Source organism: Protomyctophum parallelum (genome assembly GCF_964188405.1).
Source record: "Protomyctophum parallelum genome assembly, chromosome: 10".
NCBI classification, from domain to species: Eukaryota; Metazoa; Chordata; class Actinopteri; order Myctophiformes; family Myctophidae; genus Protomyctophum; species Protomyctophum parallelum.
Window position 1 is genome coordinate 40372773 of NC_139704.1, and position 20768 is coordinate 40393540.

At 43.3% G+C, this 20768-nt stretch overlaps 2 protein-coding genes and 1 long non-coding RNA gene across 3 annotated transcripts; 2 read left to right on the forward strand and 1 right to left on the reverse strand.

Annotated features, from left to right (window-relative positions):
• Positions 1 to 580: 580 nt before the first annotated feature.
• On the reverse strand, positions 581 to 13854 carry edrf1 (erythroid differentiation regulatory factor 1). Its single transcript, XM_083775770.1, has 25 exons — positions 13414 to 13854; positions 13003 to 13211; positions 11933 to 11999; positions 11707 to 11832; positions 11316 to 11440; positions 11025 to 11172; positions 10482 to 10583; positions 10132 to 10253; positions 9916 to 10027; positions 9449 to 9596; positions 9229 to 9340; positions 8572 to 8683; positions 8186 to 8461; positions 7876 to 7947; positions 7491 to 7638; positions 6983 to 7174; positions 6099 to 6299; positions 5284 to 5502; positions 4971 to 5197; positions 4655 to 4813; positions 3737 to 3886; positions 3193 to 3346; positions 2507 to 2619; positions 1684 to 1856; positions 581 to 1466 (listed from the first exon to the last, which is right to left on the reverse strand). Exons 1-25 carry the CDS (start codon positions 13576 to 13578, stop codon positions 1310 to 1312), a joined length of 3789 nt encoding a protein of 1262 aa, XP_083631896.1. The 5' UTR covers positions 13579 to 13854; the 3' UTR covers positions 581 to 1309.
• Positions 13855 to 15846: 1992 nt separating this feature from the next.
• Positions 15847 to 18190, forward strand: LOC310865145. The gene is made up of 4 exons (XR_014569800.1): positions 15847 to 15919; positions 17143 to 17394; positions 17529 to 17686; positions 17803 to 18190. It is a non-coding gene; the product is annotated as an uncharacterized lncRNA (long non-coding RNA).
• A 1241-nt stretch (positions 18191 to 19431) lies between these two features.
• tex36 (testis expressed 36) lies at positions 19432 to 20508 on the forward strand (the record flags this gene model as incomplete). Its single annotated transcript, XM_083775040.1, has 4 exons — positions 19432 to 19444; positions 19586 to 19704; positions 19933 to 20007; positions 20164 to 20508. 4 exons carry the CDS (start codon positions 19432 to 19434, stop codon positions 20506 to 20508), a joined length of 552 nt encoding a protein of 183 aa, XP_083631166.1.
• Positions 20509 to 20768: the final 260 nt, after the last annotated feature.

Below are 20768 nucleotides of genomic sequence, written 5' to 3' on the forward strand. Positions count from 1 at the left end.
TCCATCTGGTGTGGGTATTGCTGTGTTGGGGTGACCCAGTTCACTAGCACCATGTGACCTTTTAACTGGCCCGGCTTTTGAGAATGGTACAATGTAGACCCAATGCAAAGCCTGGCCTAGTGGCCTTACATAATGACTTGCTTTTTGTCCCAGAACCATGCAGACCAACAGTTCTTGTAATATAATGTATGTCCTATTTATTGTCCAAGGTTGTTTTTTGACCAATACACAGCATTATCAGTCGGCAAAACTATTATCCTTAAAGTTATGCAATTGTGCATAAAATAACAATTTATATTTATTTTGTATTTGGTGCATTTTGTTTTTAGTGTTAAGAATCTACAGCTTGGTAAACTGCAGATAACCAACCCAGTGCAAAATGTATGCTTATCAATAACATAGATAAATATTGGCTACTGCCATTGGTGAATGTCAACTTCATTTGCCGATACAGATATGTGGCCGATATATCGTTGCAACACATTTGATCTCACAGCAGTACATTGCATCTTTTGATTTCCATCTGTCAGGCAGAGTGCTTGTTGAAAGTCCCGTAGACAAAAATAACACTGCATCAAGTTTTATTTTGTTTATTTTATGTCACAGCAAACATGCTGCCATAAATTCACATTCTACCATACAGCAATGCGGACAAACGTGCCGCTCAGGATATTATATTCAACGTTGCCTGGCTATTGCACATTGTCGCCAAAATATATATTTAAATAAAACTGCATAATACTGTAGCATATTTGAGCTTATACAACCTCAGCACCTGTGACAGTCATCAATCACTCTTTTTTTCTTCACAGCATTATTGGTGTTACTGAATATCAAAAACACCCAATGGAATTGCAATCAAATGTCATCCAAGCAGATCCATGCTAGTTAATTTGTCTCCTGTGAATTCAGCCCATATCAGTTAGGGCAGGAAGCAAGGCAAATACTTTCTTTAGGCTTTTTTTGTTGTTACAAAACAAACAAAAAAGAACAACTTCAAAATAGTATAGAAAACATAAATTATTATCAACATTTCAAGAAGGCACGGCTGGTCAAATTGCTTTGACATTGCTCATTGGGTGTGTGGACTAGCCTGAGAGTTACAGTAGCCCCATGAAGAAGCACTGCTTTCCAGATGAGGTGTGTAGATGTTGACAAAAACTACTCCTGGTCTCAAAGAACCAACGACATCCGCTCGGTTCTAAGACAATGCCTTGCCATTGCATGGGAACCTCCCTCTGTGGATGGATGGGGCTCGGTGGTGAAGGTCTCCGTCCTGAGTGTTCTTTGTTGCTCTCGTCTCCATTCATCACGAGCACGGCGTCCCTGTCTCGTTCAGCGGCGTCAGCTGCTGCAAGAGCTCCAGGTAGAGCTCGATGCGCGCGAGGAGTGGTGCGTTCTTCTCGGCGCGCAGCAGCTTGGAGTACACATTCTTATAGGTCTTCAGCAGCTCCTCATCCTTATTGCTGACACACACACACACACACACACACACACACACACACACACACACACACACACACACACACACACACACACACACACACACACACACACACACACACACACACACGCTGATTGAGGCAAGAGTCACTTCAGATAATAGGGCACTGTGAAAACTTAGCAAGAGGCACAACAACCTTGTAAAGGTTGATACAACGAGAGAGCCAGATTGTTTCTCACCTAGGTTTGCGCTTCACGGCCGTCATCAGCTTGACCAACTGCAGCAGCAAGAAGGAGAAACTCGGCTCAAATACGCTGATCAACTTCATCACTTCCTGGAGGTTCACTCCTGTGGCGACTGCACCTTCAGCCAGCTCCGTTTGCTCAGCCGGGTCTGACGTCTTCAACTGCAGCTGGGGAGAGGAGAGGAGTAGATGAGTGACAGTGTCGTTGTTTATGCCTTTTTTCACCCACAAATTTAAAAACCACACCCCTATCGTTTTGGCTACATTGTCCACCCCCTACAATTGGTGGAAGTGCCTACTTGCAGCCAGACTGTTAGCAGTAACTAGCTAGCTAGCCTAGTAAATGTGCATGTGATTGTCGAGTGCTATGTGCAAAACGGGTGATAACCTATTCCATCCATTACAGCTTGCCAACTTGGACAGCGTGCAAGGCCATCGGGCTGTCTGGCACGGCCACTCGCTTGCCTGGCGAATTTCCCGGGTGCACCTCACTACCTTCAAAGCCTTGTTTTCAGTGCGCCTGCTTTGTTGTCAACTGATGTTAAAAATCACACCCGTGTGAACCGAGTGGTGCAACTCCTCTCTCTCTCTCTCTCTCTACAGCACCCCTACTGGTACTCATACTGGTGCTCATTAACCAATACATAGGTGAACACGGACATTGCTGTTCCTTGGAGTGGTTGCACCACTCAAAAATCCCAGCTATGGGTGCAGGGTTTGTGAAATTGGCTGGTGCACAAAGTGATATGATTTAATATGAGAACAAAAACGTATTTATGTAATGTGCGTTGGATAGTCTCTCTAAGAACTAGGCCTACCTCAGGGTCCTCCAGCAGTTCCTTATGGATGAGCTGAAAGGCGTAGTGAGTCTCTGTCATGATCTCCAGGGCACCCGTCAGGGTCTTCAGCTTTGCCCCACTGCTGCTCTGGCCTGCAGTATGACACCACGTGTGTTAGATGCTTTTGACTGTATTCGGCTATTCGCATGCTGTTCATTTAGCTCTTATGTCGTACTTGGGAACGGGATGACGTTGGAGCAAAATGAATATGGTCAATTGGAGGACGACTATGCTGCTGCATGCATGTAGGCACGGCAGAATAGTTTTGTATGAAGTAGGTCATACTCCAGACTTTGGGACCGATTAATTGCCATACAAATAACTGATTCATGATTTCATTGTGTTTTTGAATCTGAACACAGGCATATATAAATTGTCTTTTTAAACAAAAGTTGCACATTTTTGTCATATGACAAATAACAAATGTATGCAGTGGAAAGACTGATCTATGAAGCTTTTTCAACATGGAAACGATCATGACGATTATATAAAATAGAATATGTAATAATTGTGGCTAGTTTATGCGATTACTGTATGTCCATGCATCTTGTTAGTGGTGCCGTGTCAGTTGTGAAGTGTCCCATCACATTTGGCCTAAGGTACTTGTTTTAGTTGTTTCTGTGTTCTTGTGGATGGTGACTTGAGGTTTTAGTATGGTAACTGACCAGCCATTGTGAACTCTGTGAAGGCGACCCTCTCCAGAAGGGTGCGAAGCAGCTCACACGGCGCATCTTTCAGGCTGAGGAACAGGCGCACGGCCTTGCTGTAGTGCAGCTCCGCCAAGCTACGATGTTGTTTCCTCAAGTGCTCGTCCCCCACCTAGCAGGTACAAGATAACACAAACCGTAACGCACCAAATCCAGAGGTCAACTTCAAACTGGCCAGTGCTTTACATGTTTACAATTATGCTGGTCAGTGATCACAGTTGTGTTTGCGCTGTGTATTTTTTGTTATCATAAATATTCTTTTGCATTTACTTGCGACTCCTTAAACCCATTTATTATACTGTATATTTTGCTATTGTGTTTATTTTCCTTGTTAAAAACTCAACCTGGTATTTTCAAACAATAGAGAAAAGAAGGTCACAAAATGTCATGAACTTAAAGATTGTCTATTTTCGCTATTCGTCATATGACGTGAAGTAAAACGTGTTTTGGAAAGTATTTGGGGGCCCACTAGTGGTCCCCGGCCTACAGGTTGAGGTTTCACCTGATTGCGGAAGCAGCTGTGGTACATGGAGGCCAGGCGGTGGTGAATGGTGGCTGCTCTGTACTGGTAGAGGGGCTGGCGAGCCGACTCCGTCTGCAGGTCACAGAACTTCAGTGACTTCATCATGGCCTCCGTCACTTCCCTCTCAATCTGACAATGCACGCAGATGATTGCAATGTGTTATTACGGTAGCAAGATGTAATCATTTCTTTACCGACGCAATATAGCAAACGATAAAAGCACAGGATAGTTGCAAAATTGAATGATCGCTTCCAATTTGAATGCAGGATTTGTTATCGGTGTCCTGCAGAAACATCCAGATATTTAGCTATTATAGAATATTACCTCAAAATGCGACCATATAAACCATCTATTAAAACTTTAAAAGGACCACTTTTCAACTTATCTTCATATAATTGGTCCTCACTAATGTTCATGATAAAATACAATTCTTTTCTAATCAGTCTGTGTCTCATAGGAGAGTTGTGGGCAGTTTAGAAAGCCGTCCACCAGTGACTCATTGTGCATCGACTTCCCAGAAACCCAGAGAAGTTGTTTTAGGGGGTTTGCTTCCGGTCATGTGATCCAAACGTGTGAGTGTCCGAAGGAAACCTTGTATCTCTTAAAAGTTATCAAAAAAGCTGAATAAAACAATTACAACACCACTCATGTAACTCGTGAGTGGGAGGGAAAGAGGTCTGTATCAATTAACTTGTGATGACCAGGGTACCCGAGGGTTCAGTACTAAATATAGATTTTTGAATATGCCCAACTTTGTGTGTACCAAATTTAAGATGATTTGATTGGCTAAGCACGGAATGTGATGTATGACGATAAGAGTGCCCCCTCACTTCACACAAGTGTGATTTTTTCCCCATAGCAAGGCAGCACTCCCTTTGTTGATTGAACAACAGTTACCTGCTCCTGGGCCTTGCGGGACAGTGGGGCGTAGTCCTGCAGCAGAGTGGCCAGAGTGAAGTAGGTGGTAGACAGCTCCCAGTTGACACTGTCCCACACAACCGGATGGTTCCCCCTGCTGGCCAATGACTTCATAGCCCGTAGGTAATAGTCGATGGCCTAGGGGAAAACAATCACCGTTTTGACAGTGCTCGTCTACTGCCCTTCTTTTTACGTTATGAATTGGTAAACAACATTCATTGAGTAAAACAAAAGATACATTAGCACAAATAAAAACAAGACAGAAGGACCGTAGGGCTAAAAACAGGCATTGTACCTTATTGTAGTAAAGAGCCTCTTCAGGAGAGAACTCCCCTCTGCTCTGGTCGTCGGTGACGGCACAGTGGGCCTGGGCACAGATCCTCATCAGCCTGCCGGTGTTACACAGCAGCAGAGCCATGTTGGTGCTGTCCTGGATCGTCTCAAAGTCCTTCATGCCCTTCTCGAAGCAGGCGAAGCTCTTCTTCCACAGCTCCTGCTCTGCCACCGACACTGCCGTTTTCACTGGAGGAGGGGGAGCACGAAACAGGTGAGCGGGATCAACTAAACTAAACGGATACAATATGGACATCGATGTGTCTCCACCGTACCTTCTTTCTCGGTCTGCATGGCTGCCGCCTGGTTCATGTAGTATACTCCGATCTCGTTACGTATGTTGCCCAGCCTCCTCAGCACCTGAGCCAGCTGCTCCGGTCCGTGGTCCTTCACAACCCCGGAGGTGAGCAGGTCACTGGCTGCTTCGTAGCACTTGCTGCTGACAAATAGCTGGTACTCTGGGTCTGTGGCCAAGTCTGTGGCCATGTTGAACGCTGATGGGTAGAATGCCAAACTTGAGTTAGGGGTGTGATAGTTAATTTAACTAATCAATTTAATTGCTTATCATAAACACATAACATAGCATCTCTACAAGGCTCACGTGTCATGATGCGACGTGTTGCGAGCTTGTAGATTGGCTATTTTCTCAGTTTTTGCATGACACTGTTGTACGATGAACTATGAATAGGTCTTAAATTGTTAATCAGACTAATTTCTATTTTAAATTATTGATAGTTGGGAACAATATGGACCTTTACAGGCCTGTAACTGAGAGTTGGACAAATGGAACATACACTCGAGAGTTGTGGGGGTCCATGGCTTAATCAATGCATACCAAACTTGTGGACCTCGACGTGAAAAGATTTGAGAACGTGTGTGTGTGTGTGTGTGTGTGTGTGTGTGTGTGTGTGTGTGTGTGTGTGTGTGTGTGTGTGTGTGTGTGTGTGTGTGTGTGTGTGTGTGTGTGTGTGTGTGTGTGTGTGTGTGTGTGTGTGTGTGTGTGTGTGTGTGTGTGTGTGTGTGTGTGTGTGTGTGTGTGTGTGTGTGTGTGTGTGTGTGTGTGTGTGTGTGTGTGTGTGTGGTGACTGACCCTGGCAGCTGCACTCCCGGTGGAGGCTGTGCAGGACCTCCTGGTCCTCTTTAGTCTGGTAGCCGTACTCCTCCAGGTAGGCCAGCCTGTTGCTGGCGTTCTGGGCCAACATCAGCTGGATGTCTCCGCACAGCGACAGGCACTGGCTGTGGAACAGCAGCACGGGAGGCTGCAGGGTGTTGCTCACTGAGCAGTAGGCGTCTGGACCCGTCGGAGAGAGAAGAACCGCTAGTCAACAACCGGTAGGACATTCCACCGCTCCAGAATTGCATTGACGCCGCCCTGGTGCAACCTATACGTTGTTCTACCTTTTGATACCGGCACGCTCTCTGTGTCTCATAGGAGGGCTGTGGGCAGTTCAGAAACCCGTCCACCAGTGACATCATGCGTGCGTGCATGATAATGATACTTGTTAAAGATGAATTATGAACCCTTACAATGTGACTGCATTTCTATGTTTATCAGCAAATTAAAAAAGTAATAATCGCAACAACAAAAAAATCGATAGTTGTATTTATCATCATCAGTTAAAACTCTTTCAGCGCCACCTGGTGGTCACCAGTTTAGGCTTTGAGTGCCAATTCTCCCATTATAAAGAAAGAAATAATTTGTAATTCTATTATGCATGTAATGTGCATGTCATCACCTGTACACCAGATTAGAGGAATTTTCAAAATATGGATGAAAAATAATAATAATAATAATAAGAATATAAGGGAAGACGTCTTGTCGTCCGTAGCATCCGGTACTTAATTGGCAATTAGACGTCTTGACGTTTATGGCTCTTAAACTGTTGTCATAGATGGTACCCTCAATGACATGCATGTCATGAGTAGATCTCCCCCATAAACCTTCAAAGGTAACAGAACTAAAGTGACACTGACCGTGACACTGCAGGGCCAGCTTGATGTAGCGCAGGGCTCGGCCGTATTTGTGCAGGTTGGTGGCCGCGTCGGACAGGACGTAGTACGCCTTGGAGGCCTTCAGGAAGAGCTGGAGCTTCATGTGGTGCTGCCAGGAACCGGGGATCATCCCGGAGCGGGTCGGGTGCTTCTGGTCCTCCTGGAAGGGCCCCACTGCAGAGTCCCGTCAAGGTTGAGAGAGGAGAGATCAAAAGGTGAGAAGGTGAAGCAAGCAACTATTCAGAGTTAAATTAGTCAAACATTAAACTGGTACATTGTAACCAACCGCCAGTGCTTGTGTATATTGATGGAAGCCCTGACAGCAATATTTTATACACAAATGTGATGCAAATGAAGTGTACAACCGAGTTATACAACTGTGTGTACCACACTCCACTCCTCCATTTACAGTTTCACCATGCACTGTCATGATGCTTTGCAACCCCAGGTGGGGGATCTTCCCAGACACATTGGTTATGGAGGTGCTGACCTCTGTCCAGGAGAAGAGCAATGCCCTTCTCTACGGTGCAGGCTCCACTCGCGCTCCTGTCTTCGTACTTGAGAGGTATGGGGGTGTTCGGGTCCGCAGCTGGAAGATCACTCTCCTTCTTTATGCTGCCGTCCACCGCTTTCAATCCCTGCAATTCATTAGCATCTTATTAGACGCAGTAACGTTGATGAATTGAATATATAGAACAATGAAAACAAGTTCCCGGGACTTTTTTGTTATCCTTTTAGCCCAAATGTCCGACTGTACCACATGATGTTTACATTTCTGTCTAATAACGTATTCAATCAATCAAAAAATAGTAAATATATATTACTAGCATGACTATACATTGTTGACCTGTCATTGATGCCATGCAGAGACCAACCTTTAGAACACAACCCAGCACATGTCTGCATCTCTCTTCCTTGTCGTGAGACACGGGGAATGCACAGTTCGGCTAGAGGGAGACAATTTTTTTTATAATCTTTTCTTTTTTTCAATGTAAACAGAACAAAGTGCTTCTAATTGTACTTTATTTGTATTTGCACCTTTCAAAAACAGGGAAAATTGGTGCCTCACATGGAATATGCACAAAAGAAACGCATACAAATAAGACATTGTCAGTTGTCACCATCCAAATGGTTTCATTATGTAGAGGCCAGAACAAGCAGCCGTGCAACAGAAGTGTCACTTACTCTGATCTGGTGAGTGGATGTGTATTTCTCTGGAACCGAAAGCTCGTCGACGGAGCGGATCACAGCCACGGCTTTGCTGTCGTCTGGAGGGTCGGAGCCCGTGCTGTAGGAGCCGTTCTCGTCGCTGTCGTCGGGCAGGTCCTCGTCCTCGTCCCCCTCCTCGTCACTGTAGCTGTCCTCCGAACCGCCGGCCCGGAGCGACTCGTCTCCATCCTCCTCCGGTGGCTCGTCCAGCTGGAAGAGCTCCGACAGCATGTAATGAGCCGACGCAATGATCTGAGCAACAGAGTACAGGACCGGATAAGAGTTGAGTTCCAACAAAATCCCCCCAAAAAATCGTTTTCAAGTTAACTGAAATCAGAGGTTGTCTATCGGGTGTGTTTTACCTGGGGGTGCCTCTCCTGGTCCAACAGCTTGACACAGTTTAGGAGCAGAGTTCTGATTGTCCCGTAGTGCTTCCTGTTCTGTCTGGCTTTCAACATCAAATTGCTGGCTACTCTATACACACAGAGTACAAACATAAGCATGTATAACAAGGACCACTCAATGGTAAATACAACTGGAGCAATGGCAACATTCTCTCTTCATAAGATTTAAATGACCATCAATGACTTGCAAGATATTGTGGTGACTTGTAAACTAGGCAGCAGCCAAAGTAGCAAGTGGATGTGAAATTTCATGAGTCTATATAACCTCTTAGCAACGAAAATAAATTGTAGAATTGGCAGACTTGCCAACCACAGGCAAAATGTACAGTATGTATGTGACTGATGTCTAGAACTCAGTTAAAAACTATAAATAGTATCCACCCTATGCAAGCCAGTATCCACTTCTCACAATCAGTGGGGTTTCAACAAAGTAAATGTGTCACCTGTGTCAGTGATCCTTCTAAGATAACTACAGTAAATATACATGCACATGGATTATGAGCAGATTTCCATTCAAGATCACAATCTCTGTATTGTTTTCCTCTAATCTTTGCAGGTTTCCTTATTAAAGAAACCCTTGAGTGGAGGTGCATGTTTAAGCTGGACAATACATACTTGTACAGAAGCACGGCCACAGGGAGGGTGAATGGGTTCTGACACTTCTCCTCTTCAGCCTCTTCACACAGTGTGGTGAGGTCATAGAGCTTCACGATGTCACTGCCGCTAGCTGGAAACACCACAGCCAATAAGGACACATTCAGAGAGCAGGAGGAATATTCTGAATTGAATGGTTACCTTTTTTCCAAAAGGCATTAACTGACAACCTGTCCCCCACCTTTGAAGAGCCAGTAGGTGTGTCCTTCTTTGGTGCAGTTGGACTTGAGGAAGGAAAGGATGTTCTGAGCTATGTCCTTCACCACTCTGGTGGAGAACGTGGAGTGCTCCAGATCGGGTATGTCCTCTGTCTTTATCATCTCATATTTCTGCAAGAAAGGAGAGAAATACAATCTAACCTAAAATGTTGTAGGTGTGCAGTTGAGCTGCTTCAGCACCCTCTGGTGGACATTTGCTGACGATGACATTATCTTAATCATGATTATAAATCATTCCATTTCCAAATCAGATTTCAAATAATTGAGCCATTGTGAGAAGATATGCTCATTACAATAGTTTTGCGTCTCAACTAAAAACTGAAATTCTGTGAGGAAAATACGACAGTCATTAATATGAAAACATTATATCATCCATGACATAATAACTAAGGTGGTGTGCAGTCGTGGACAGAATCTCATAGGTGATCACCTGAACGATGCCATTGACATGAAAGCACATGACGAGCTCCGGCACGTTGCACATCAGATTGTCCAGCCAATAGTCAATACCCGTCAGAATATTGATTGGTTTATTGTGATCCCTGCGGGGAAGAACCATCAGTTTATATCCATAAAGAAACTCTGTAATGCTGCATGCTGTGTTGACAAAGGCCACTGATGCCGTCTGGAGTTTAGGTGTTCTAACCTGAGTCGCAGACTGACAGCTGGGTAGCGTCGTCCTCCAAAGATAGGCATGTTAGATCCGACCAACATATGGATGTCCTCAAATGTCCACATGATGCTCCTAACAAAGTCGTTCCTCAGACCCTATCACAGACATTTGGTCAGATAGATCTCCAACTGTTAGATACAGTTGGAGATGTATGAAAACAGCCTGCGTCAACTAAGTCTGTCAATATCTTCAAAAAAATATATTAGTCCAATTTATTCAAACATAATTGTTACGGAAAAACAATATGCATGTAATCAGGTGTGCTTGTCCACTTCCTGGGCATCCACCTGCCTGTGAAGTGTCTTGTACAAGGCTATAATTACCTGACTGTTTTCTCCCTCATTAAAGAGTGTTTCGAGATTTTGTTCTTTGGGGACGGACGCTACTTGGCCCGAAGGAAACGCACTGTCCTCAAAAACGCTTTCCTGCAGACATGGAAACAGATGTGGTAAGACAGAGTCACACACTCAACAAAGCAAACATGCCACGAAGAAGCCATCCAACATCCAATCAGCAGTCTAAAGGGCCTTGCAAACGGGGAGCAATAAAACGCATCTATAGTTCATTTTCAATGAGACCTGCGTTTTTGCTCTGAGAAGTCACGGTGCGACAACGCAAGCGTATTTACGTGAGCGCGGTCCCGTGAATTTGTTGCGCGCATGAGACCTGGATTCAGTTTAGCTTTTTTTTACGCTTGCGTTGTCGCGCCCCTCTTGAGCAGACCTGTAGCAGACCTGTCGTGTCGTTGATCCAGGCAACGTGTACATTCCTCGCTCCCCGTTTGCAAGGCCCATAATGCATCTACTGTTTTCCTTCCAGAGCCTAGATAGCTGCAACACTAATGATTTCCAATAACAGTCAGCTACCTCTTTGGGAGCTTCAGATTCCTCCAAGTCAGAGGCTGTGCTGGTGAATGTAGCTGGCCATGAAGGACTGAACTCCTCTGCTCCACTCTCATCATCCCCTTTATTTGGATCCTCTGTTACGGGTTCTGCAGCCCCATCACCATTTATACTGGAGGGTACAGATTTGGTACAACGAAAATGCAGTCTCTCACTCTCATAAGTCACAAATAAAGTAGTAGGTCCAACTCCCAGATAGGACAGCAAAATACTATACAGATAGTCAGATCTGTGAGGCCAATTCAATTAACTTACCTGTAGTACAGGAACTTTGATAGGATCGCTTTTTGATACCAGTGTTCTTTACTCTTCTTTTTCCTCTGCCACTTTTGGTCTATGAGTCGCTGGTAGAACTCTTTCAGCCAAGTCCAATCACCCGTCTGCAACAACAATACAGACAGGAGAGGGTGAAGCATCGAGTCACATTAACCCGAACCTGATGGTTCTGGTACCAATAGATCAAATGAAGTTACGTGATCATAAATTTAAATCTACCGCCACAACTCTATACAGTACAACTACAAAGTGCACCGTAGTACACAAAAATGTCCAAATCAAATCTTGGCAAAACTTCATTGGACAGCATGCAGCCAGATGTGTACAGGAATCTAAGCCTGGTTTTGAGTCTTAAGAAGCCCAGTTGTACCTGAGATGACCTCATGAAGAGCTCCTGAATGTCTAACTCGTCCAAAAGCAAGGTCCTCCCCACGCGGTGGACAGCCATGCTCACGTGAGACTTGCTGTAGGGAATCTTCAAAAGCTTCTTGATGTTCTGATGGTGTAAATAAAACAAGCAAGCGTCATTTCAGTTCTGTGCACAATCATTTTCAGAAGTGATGAGCAGGCATTTGCTATTCAACAGCTCTACAGACCTCTGAGTCTGACACCACATCTACGTCATTCCCGATGGAGTCAATGAAGTCATACGCCATCCCGAAACTACGAGAAGTGGAGAAAGGATACCAATATGGTGGGTCAATTGTCATGGAGGCATTCAGTAGTAATTACTAATATAGTGAGTACTCATACAGTTTCACGTCTTGGGCTTAAGACAAAACCAAAACCCACACAGTTCGTTTTAAGATAACTATGATGATCTAGGTGTTTTATATTAAGTAAATGTATTCCCATGAAGCGATTGATTGAATACTTTATTATTCAGAAATGTAAACAGAACGAGGACGTACAGTCAGACAAAAAAACGAAAACACAAAGTCATGGGGACTTGTTTCCATTGTGGTCCTTATTACAAAGTTGGTTAGGCTACATGTAAACATAGGTATTAGGTAGCCCCATATGTTCCCTCTCCCTAAGCTCATTCTGTAGCTCCGAGATGAGGTCACACACTGGGCCCCTCCCACCGCGTTTCAGAAACGGCGCAAGTTTCCGCTATGTAAGTTTCTTACCCTGACGCCACGATTAATCCAAACGTGAAGGGGACGTGAAGGGTTTACACTAATTCAACCATAACAACGCCCAAGAAAATCCAACTAGAGATTTGAACCGAGCCTTTACGTCCCGTATTCTGTCAGTCGCTTCCATGTTTATCAAGGAAGTGTGCGTGTGCATGTCGAGTGAACTGAAGTCAGTTGGAAATTTCGACCAGGGGAGGCGCCGGGGAGGCGCTAAAGCTTTTCAACTTCCTTGATAAACATGGAAGCGACTGACAAAATACGGGACGTAAAGGCTCTGTTCAAATCTCTAGTTGGATTTTCTTGGGCGTTGTTATGGTTGAATTAGTGTAAACCCTTCACGTCCCCTTCACGTTTGGATTAATCGTGGCGTCAGGGTAAGAAACTTACATAGCGGAAACTTGCGCCGTTTCTGAAACGCGGTGGGAGGGGCCCAGTGTGTGACCTCATCTCGGAGCTACAGAATGAGCGTAGGGAGAGGGAACATATGGGGCTAAGGTATTAGGTAGCTACGGTTATGGTTATTATACCTGGAGAAAGGTTTGCTTTTGCTGCTGGACCCTAGCACAGTCGTGCCTGCACTCCCAAGCTGAGGGTTCTCCCTCAGCCAGTTGGCAGGGGGCAACTTCAAGTCAAACTTCTCCTGCAGCAATGCAAAGCTGGTAGGAGGCGGGGCAGCAGAGTATTTGACCACAGCACGGCTCTTGACTTCATTGTTGCCAGAACATACATCCAAGTCCTGTAGGAGAGATGAGAGTTGTCATCTTCCTCGCACAATGGCTAATATCTACTTGACCATTATTTACTATAGCACATACTCAGTTCATACTAAAAAATAGCCTTCTACAGATTTTTGTCTCAGGCACAAGACATATTGTAGTGTCTAAGCTTACACATAATTTATGATAGCTTCGTCTTGTATTTCAGTCAACTCAACTCACGTGTTTGTTGCTCTCTCCAGTAGAGCTACAGGGGACATTCACGTCTTTGACATTTGCAGCATTATCCGAAAGGATTCCGTCTTCTCGGCTCCCAGGTGACGTGCTCATTCTTGACACGGGGGACAGTGGATTGTTCAGTCCAACCAATGTTAGGTTAGTCTCCATCTACTCCATGGTTTACTTAAATAATATCCAAAAGAGCCTTAGTAAACTTAGCCAACCAGTTTGCTAGCCCCGGGTGAGCTAGTCAAAAACATAAAAAAAAAAAAATCAGCTTTGGCAGCTGTTAAATATGTAGTTTCACACATGAGATTCGAATCTTATCAAAGACTAAAGCGCAAATATACATGTCCATAATAGAGGATATTTATCTACGGCAAAACTTCAATGAACGCGTTAGTTTTTCATCACTCATCATGATCAACCACAACCAGTCCCTGAACACACGTTACAGTGCAGTGAGCTGAGCGACAACCAAACAAAAACTAACAGCACAACAACTTCCGGGTTCAACTTGGTTCAAGGGGGAAGGAGAACCGTTATTACATTGTTGTTATTATTACAGTATTTGCTGACTTGTTAGTTGTTACAATCTAATACGGTCACATTTTTACGAAACTACAAAAATGTAAGATATTTGACAATCATGTCATTCTAATTACTGCAACAACATTTTATAACCTGAAAATATACACATTTGCCCCGGAAATAGCTACAACAGAACCCGCCCCCTTCCAAAATAATTATATATCCATAATATGCAAAATAAAAACAATTAAAATACATGTAGGCTATTCAAATGTTAAAAAAAAAAAAAAAAAAAAAAAACAACGTGTTCTAAGAAAAATACGCAAAGTCTGCTATTACATAACAGTATACTGTACTGTATACAGAACATAGAAAAGCCTACATTGTTCTCTTTTTGATTAACAGCTGTTGTGTTATATATCAGTAGAGTGGGCGGTGGAAGGATGAGACAATTATAAGACCAGTCAATGAGTGAGTGGTTCTCAAACAAGCCTTTTAATTTCATTCAAGGACCCCAACTGCCCTGAAATCGAGCATGGCTACAAGCATTCGCATTGGGGCATTGTGGCATTGCACAGTACCAGAGGGTTCGGACTCTGGGTTTCAACCATTATAATTTTTATAATATAAAATATAATTTTTTATAATATAATTTTTGTTTGTTGCAATGGCCTATGGCATGCACAGCATATTTTGTAGCCTATCCCAGACACAAATAAATAGCCTAATAAATTATTAAACTCCCTCAATAAATAATTTGTCGAAAAGACCATCATGCAGCTATAGTGTATTGTTTTTTTGGAAAGGAGGAAGGAGGGGACGGGTCGGTTGTCAGCTGATGACCCGTCCCGAACAAGGAGGAGCTGTTTTAGCTGTGTGCGAAATTGCTCTGCGTTCCCCGGCGTTCATCCCCTAATAAAAGAGACATTATTTTGGCCTCTCTCGCTAAAAGGAATTATTATTATTACTGTAGGTCTCCGAGTCCTACTCCCACGAAACGTGTTAAGGCCAAAGCAGGCAGGCCCTATACCTATAGTAATATCTGACAATATCTGATAAAGCGTTCGAAAACAATGACAAACTGGAAAACTCACGTGCGCGGACGACTGTTTCTGAGAGACGCACTACAAAACGATCCATATACTGGCGTCTTCAACAGATGTAAGGTTATGTTTGGCAGCCTCTATTCTCTGTCTGTTTCATTTTTGATTCATTAACAATTTGACCGAATCAAACCTCCTCTTTAGTGTCCCAGTTAGCAGAGCGATTAGAAGTTCGGGAAGTTTTGGATGGCGTCAACGGCAGGTTAGAAATTAATGTGACTTGCAGTTTGCTATTTGTTATCAGGCCTGCCTATTTCGATGTTTGACATCGAACTACATTTTCAGTTTAGGTGAGTGTGAAGTTGGGAATAGACTTCACCTACTACAAATGAGAGAAAGTGAACACATGGCAGAAAAGGTGAGTCAGGGTGGGACAATAATAACAATTGAATAAATTATGTAGGATATTGGATCATGTACTAATGTACAATGTACTAATAGTGTTTTTTGTTGTCTCACAGTCTCACTTGACTATAGGGTAGGCTATGCCGTATGGGTCCTTTTCAAAGAATATTGACAGGAGAAACTCCACACAAAATGAAGTGAACAGTAGCCTACAGTTACTTGACACACGACTAGAAAATGTACCATGTCAATTTCCTTAATTGCACATATCAAAACTATAGTTTTGATTGTAGCCTAATATTAATCTTGTGCTCCAGATGTCACTCCTTATAGAGTCGGGTATATAGGGCGGCCTAGCTACTTATCTTATGACTATCCTGTTTGTCTGTCTCAACACTTGTTAATTGACCTGATGCAACATGTTACACAACTTATTGGCTTTATTTCCCTCACCAGCTGTCTCAGACTGTCTCTGACTTGACCAGTGTGCTGTATCTGAAAGATGCTGAGGTGCAGTACTGGCAGTCACAGTGAGTTGAGCCTGATTTCTACCCTACAAAGTTGTACAAGCTCACATCCACAACACCATGTGCGCTTGGAGATATCATTTCTGTTTGGTGGAAACCTCATATGTCCGAAACTGTTACTTTTTCAAATACAAAAATGTCAGATCTTCAGGTTCACTTGTCACCGCATTTCGAGCTTGCAGATCTACTACTTTTGATGCTTTGTTTTGTGTAACACTGTATAATGAAGTAGGTCATTAATTTACGAAAAAACACAAAAAAAGAGATAAGAGGTGTCTTCCTGACTATTATGCCATATTCAGCATGTGACACACATATTTTGTTTTCCATACAAAACATTCTTAGTTCATCAGTTTTTTTATTTTTCTTATTCTGGAAAAAAAGGGTATAGACTGAAGCCTAGGCTTATTACGTCTACCCTTTTGTCCAAGTAAGCATTAACCAGCTAGATAACCATTCACAAGGTGGGTGACTGGAACCTGTGTGTGGGTTCTGCAACTTGAGTTTGTGTATGCTCCAAGCAGCAACACTGCCCCATGGAAGATGCCACGTTTGTCCCTTCAGGATAAAGCCTGTGCAAGTGGAAGCTAATGTACTGTTACGCAGAGTGACACCATTATTTGGTGCCAGCCTTGGTACCATTTCCAAACTTAAGACCCAGTTCTGTGAGACTGGTGATGTCACAGACAGACCGAAGTGGCCGTCCCAGGTAGACAACAGAAGCATATTGGGGGATTTTGGCAAACGTTTTGGGGGGCTTTGCTCATTCCACAATTGCACAATCCTTAAATTCTACCTTTTTACACCAATTGGTATTATTGAAGGAGATAAATAATCGGCCAATGTTACGTTTCCAAACGTGTGTGTGTGTGTGTGTGCGTGCGTGCGTGTGTGCGTGTGCGTGTGCGTGTGCGTGTGTGTGTGTGTGTGTGACTGTGTGTGACTGTGTGTGACTGTGGCAGGCACATATGTACCGGTAGTAAAGTGCTTTGGATAAAGGTGAAAAGAGTTCAGACCAGTTCTTAGCTGTCCCTGTATGGTCATCGCTCCATACTTCAACTGGTCTGCCCCATGCCTCCCCAAAGGTGGAATGACCTTCCCTTTACAGTTTAGAAAGCAGAATCACTCCCCGTCTTACATTACTTAAAATATTCAAACATGAAATGCAATAACGGAGTTTAAGGCAACAGTGACCCGCATGCTGTTCATCATGTTGTCCGTTTCAGGGTCTCCCGTTACCGCCAAGAGGCTCTGACTCTGGCAAAGGGGAGTAATGCACTGAAGGCTACACTGAATGAATGCGAGTTTACAATTGAGAGCCAATCCAAGGAGTTGGTAGCCTTGCGAATAGAGCAGAAGGAGCTGAGGGAGGGGCTGGCAGAGTCCTGGAGAGAGAAGGAGGAACTACTACAGCGATGGATGGAGGAGAAAAGAGCAGAGGCTGAGAGAGTAAATAAGTGTAACGATGCACAGGAAAGGTAAGACGGTTGTATACACCCCATTCTATGCTGTGCCCTTCGTTTATTGTAGCTTTTGTGAATCTCTCAAAGTTGATTGTATGATGAATGAAGACTATAAGGTAAATCGGTCAATTGGCTCTTTTCACCACTAGGTGGCAACGTTTGGCCAGGCGGCTAAACAGACACCTCCAACGAGAAATAGGGAAACAAAACTCAGACCATACTGTGACAAACTCTTCGAGTGGTACAACGGAAACGCCATCACCAGATCAGAGGAAGTATCAGCAATCTATTGTAAATAAATAACTAGGTATGTTGATCCGAGAAGCTGTCATGTTTACATGTAATTTTACTAATTTATCTATTTATTGATTGTCATTTCCCTCCTAAATATCTGAGGTCTTCTCATGTCCATCTTGATTTCAGGGAGGATTAGTCACCCTCCATACAGCAGACCACGAGGCAACTGTCTGGCTTAAGGACTAAATACATGCATTTTAGGGAGCAATAATAATATATAGCAGGGATATTGTTTCTCAACAATGTCAAAGGTCTAATGTCTCCAAGAGTTCTTGAAGATGGATTCCCTCCCTGTCTTTTTCTTTTCTTCTCGGTTTTGAGGTTCTCTCCAGGTGTAAGGAAACCATGACATGTATAATCATTTTAAACTGGAATTTGAAGCTTCCATTTCCAATTGTGACCGGCACTAGCCCCTCCTATATACAGCTTTTGTCCCCACACGTCTCAATATTTGCCATTGACAATGAAGGGAATATTTACGTCGTATGTAGACGAGCATATCGGCTAACCACTCACATACAGCTTTTTCCCCACACATCTCAATATTTGCCATTGACGGTGAAAGGAGAAAGTAGGTCAAATGTCTGCCAAATATGACGTAAATTTGTGGCAACACAAAAGAGCAAATCGGCTAACCAATCATATAAATTCAGTTGTTCATAAGATTATGTATAATAAGAGCGCTCCTCACTTCACACAGGCGTGATTTTTATTAAATGAAATTATGCCTAACCTAATCGTTTTGGGTGTAAACCAAAAAAATCACACCCGTGTGAAGTGAGGTGCGTTCTTGCACCTTGAGATGATGCACCATCATCATGCATCATCTCGTACTGTGATTGGTTAGCTGCTCGTTTACATATGACATACATTTTCCCATCAATGTCAATGGCGTTATGTTTTGATGTTTAATTTACGTCATATTTAGCGGAATTTTAACCTCATTTCTCCGTTCATTGTCAATGGCAAAACTTGAGACATGTGGGGACAAGATTTAGTGGTCATTTGACCCTTTCATTGTCAATGGCAAATCTTGAGACTTGTGGGGACAAAAGCTGTTTATAGAAGGGGCTAGCGCCCCTTAAAAAATCACACCCATGTGAAGTGAGGGGCGCTCTTATCGTACATCATCATGACGTAAAATAGACACTGTCTATTTGCTATGATGTAAAATTCTCCATTCATTGTCAATGGGAATTTTAGGACAAAGTTTGTGGACACACACCAAAAGCTGTATATAGGAAAAATAAATCGACTCATATTAATATTCTTCTATTCAAAAGTTTTTTGCATTTTATAAACAATCTAATGTTTTATGTTGCATAATGGGTTGTGGGAAATAAAGTAATTTATGCCAATGACCATGATTCTGAAGCATCAATCTGTATAAGGCTGATATGCAGATGACAGATTAATCGTACATCCCTATACCAGGAATGTTATTGTCAACCATCATACTTTTATACTACCGGTATTATTTGTTCGTTTGTGATTTCCATGTTTCTAACATAAATGATTCCCCTCTTGTCACAGCATTGCAGCACTGTGACAAGAAAACACCACCGAGCTAAAGTTTATTTTCTTAACCTTGGCATGTCCGTTCCATGGTGATCTCCATGGCAAATGGGGATCAAATTTCTATTGTTGTTGTTGTGCAGCCTGTTGTCGTAGCAACCAATGTGTGTGCTGCAATTTGGCCCTTGTGAAGTGCATTAGAGAAATGTACCTTTGATCCAAATCTTAAACATTCTCAAAATGGTGAAAAGTGGTAAGCGGGATTCTTCAAAGAAAACTGTAAATTGGGTAAGTATTCATTTCCCTTCTTTTTCATAGGCAACCTAATATTGTGAACACGTGAACATGGAGTACAACTGGGTTTTCTTTTTTCTTGTCTAGTTTATTCATGCAGATTTGGCAGCAAATGAGACGAGTAAGCGCGAGAGCTGTATGAGCACTAGGTCCATGCTGTCTCAGATACAGCCCCAGGCACTCAACATTGAGTGCTCTCCAAAGTGGAAGACAGAGCAGGTGCCTTTGCAGATAACATCATTCTCTGCAGTCTGTTATTTTTCAACCCCTTCATATTGCATTGACCAGATGTTGACCACATTTGTGGACTAAATTGCACATGTCTGCCAAAGCACGGGAGAAAAACAAACAAATTATCCTAGTCATTTATACTGATCATTTTTGATTCACACTGTATACAATAGACTGCCCTGCCAATTGCACTGCTCTTTATTCTGGGTTTCACAGACATCTACAGTATATCCTTTCTCTTCTCATGACAACAGATATGCTTTAAAAGACAGCATCAGTGTGTTCACTGAGGTGAGTGGGGCCTCGCCTATACAGTATATGTACATCATTATCTATGCGTGGTGTTTATCAAGACCATCACTTTACATCACATTATCACTTTAAGCAATGCATCTGGTTCGTCCATGTGATGACCATGATAATTATTTTCATGTTAATGTGTTACAGGGCATGGGCCGCAGAAAGTGTGTAGATGACCGAAGGCAGCACAACTCTCACTTCTGCCTGTGTCACGAGGGAGCTGTTGGTGGTGCCAGGGAAATGAAGGCCGGGGAGTTCATGGCTTACCAGACTCAGTACGTGGTGAAGCAGGGCACGGAGGCCACAGCCAACAGGCGATTCCCCCGAAACCACCAGCAGAGGTCTGTAGAGAGAGCTACAGCCCTGTCAAAGGAGCACTTCATGTGGTTTGGCCGTCATGACTCTGTGAGCTGGGAGCCCCTGGAAGTGCTGGCAGCTACTGTACCAACTGCTACGCACGCCACACCCCCCAAGAAAGACTCAAAACCTTAGACTGCATTATTCGTTAGAAATTAAGGTAAGCCCCTTTTCAAGGGGGTCCTCATTATAGTCCGATTGTGCAATTGCGGATAAACGCGTAATTCTTTGCATGATGGTTCGTTAGGGTCAGTTATTAATTTTTTTTATCCTAGGAGCCCTTGTCAAATATCTATTTTTAATATCAAATTGCAAGACTATCATTATCAATGAAATATGTGAAAATAGTATTTTTCTGATTTAAAATGATCAGATTATTTCCAAATGTCAAAGTT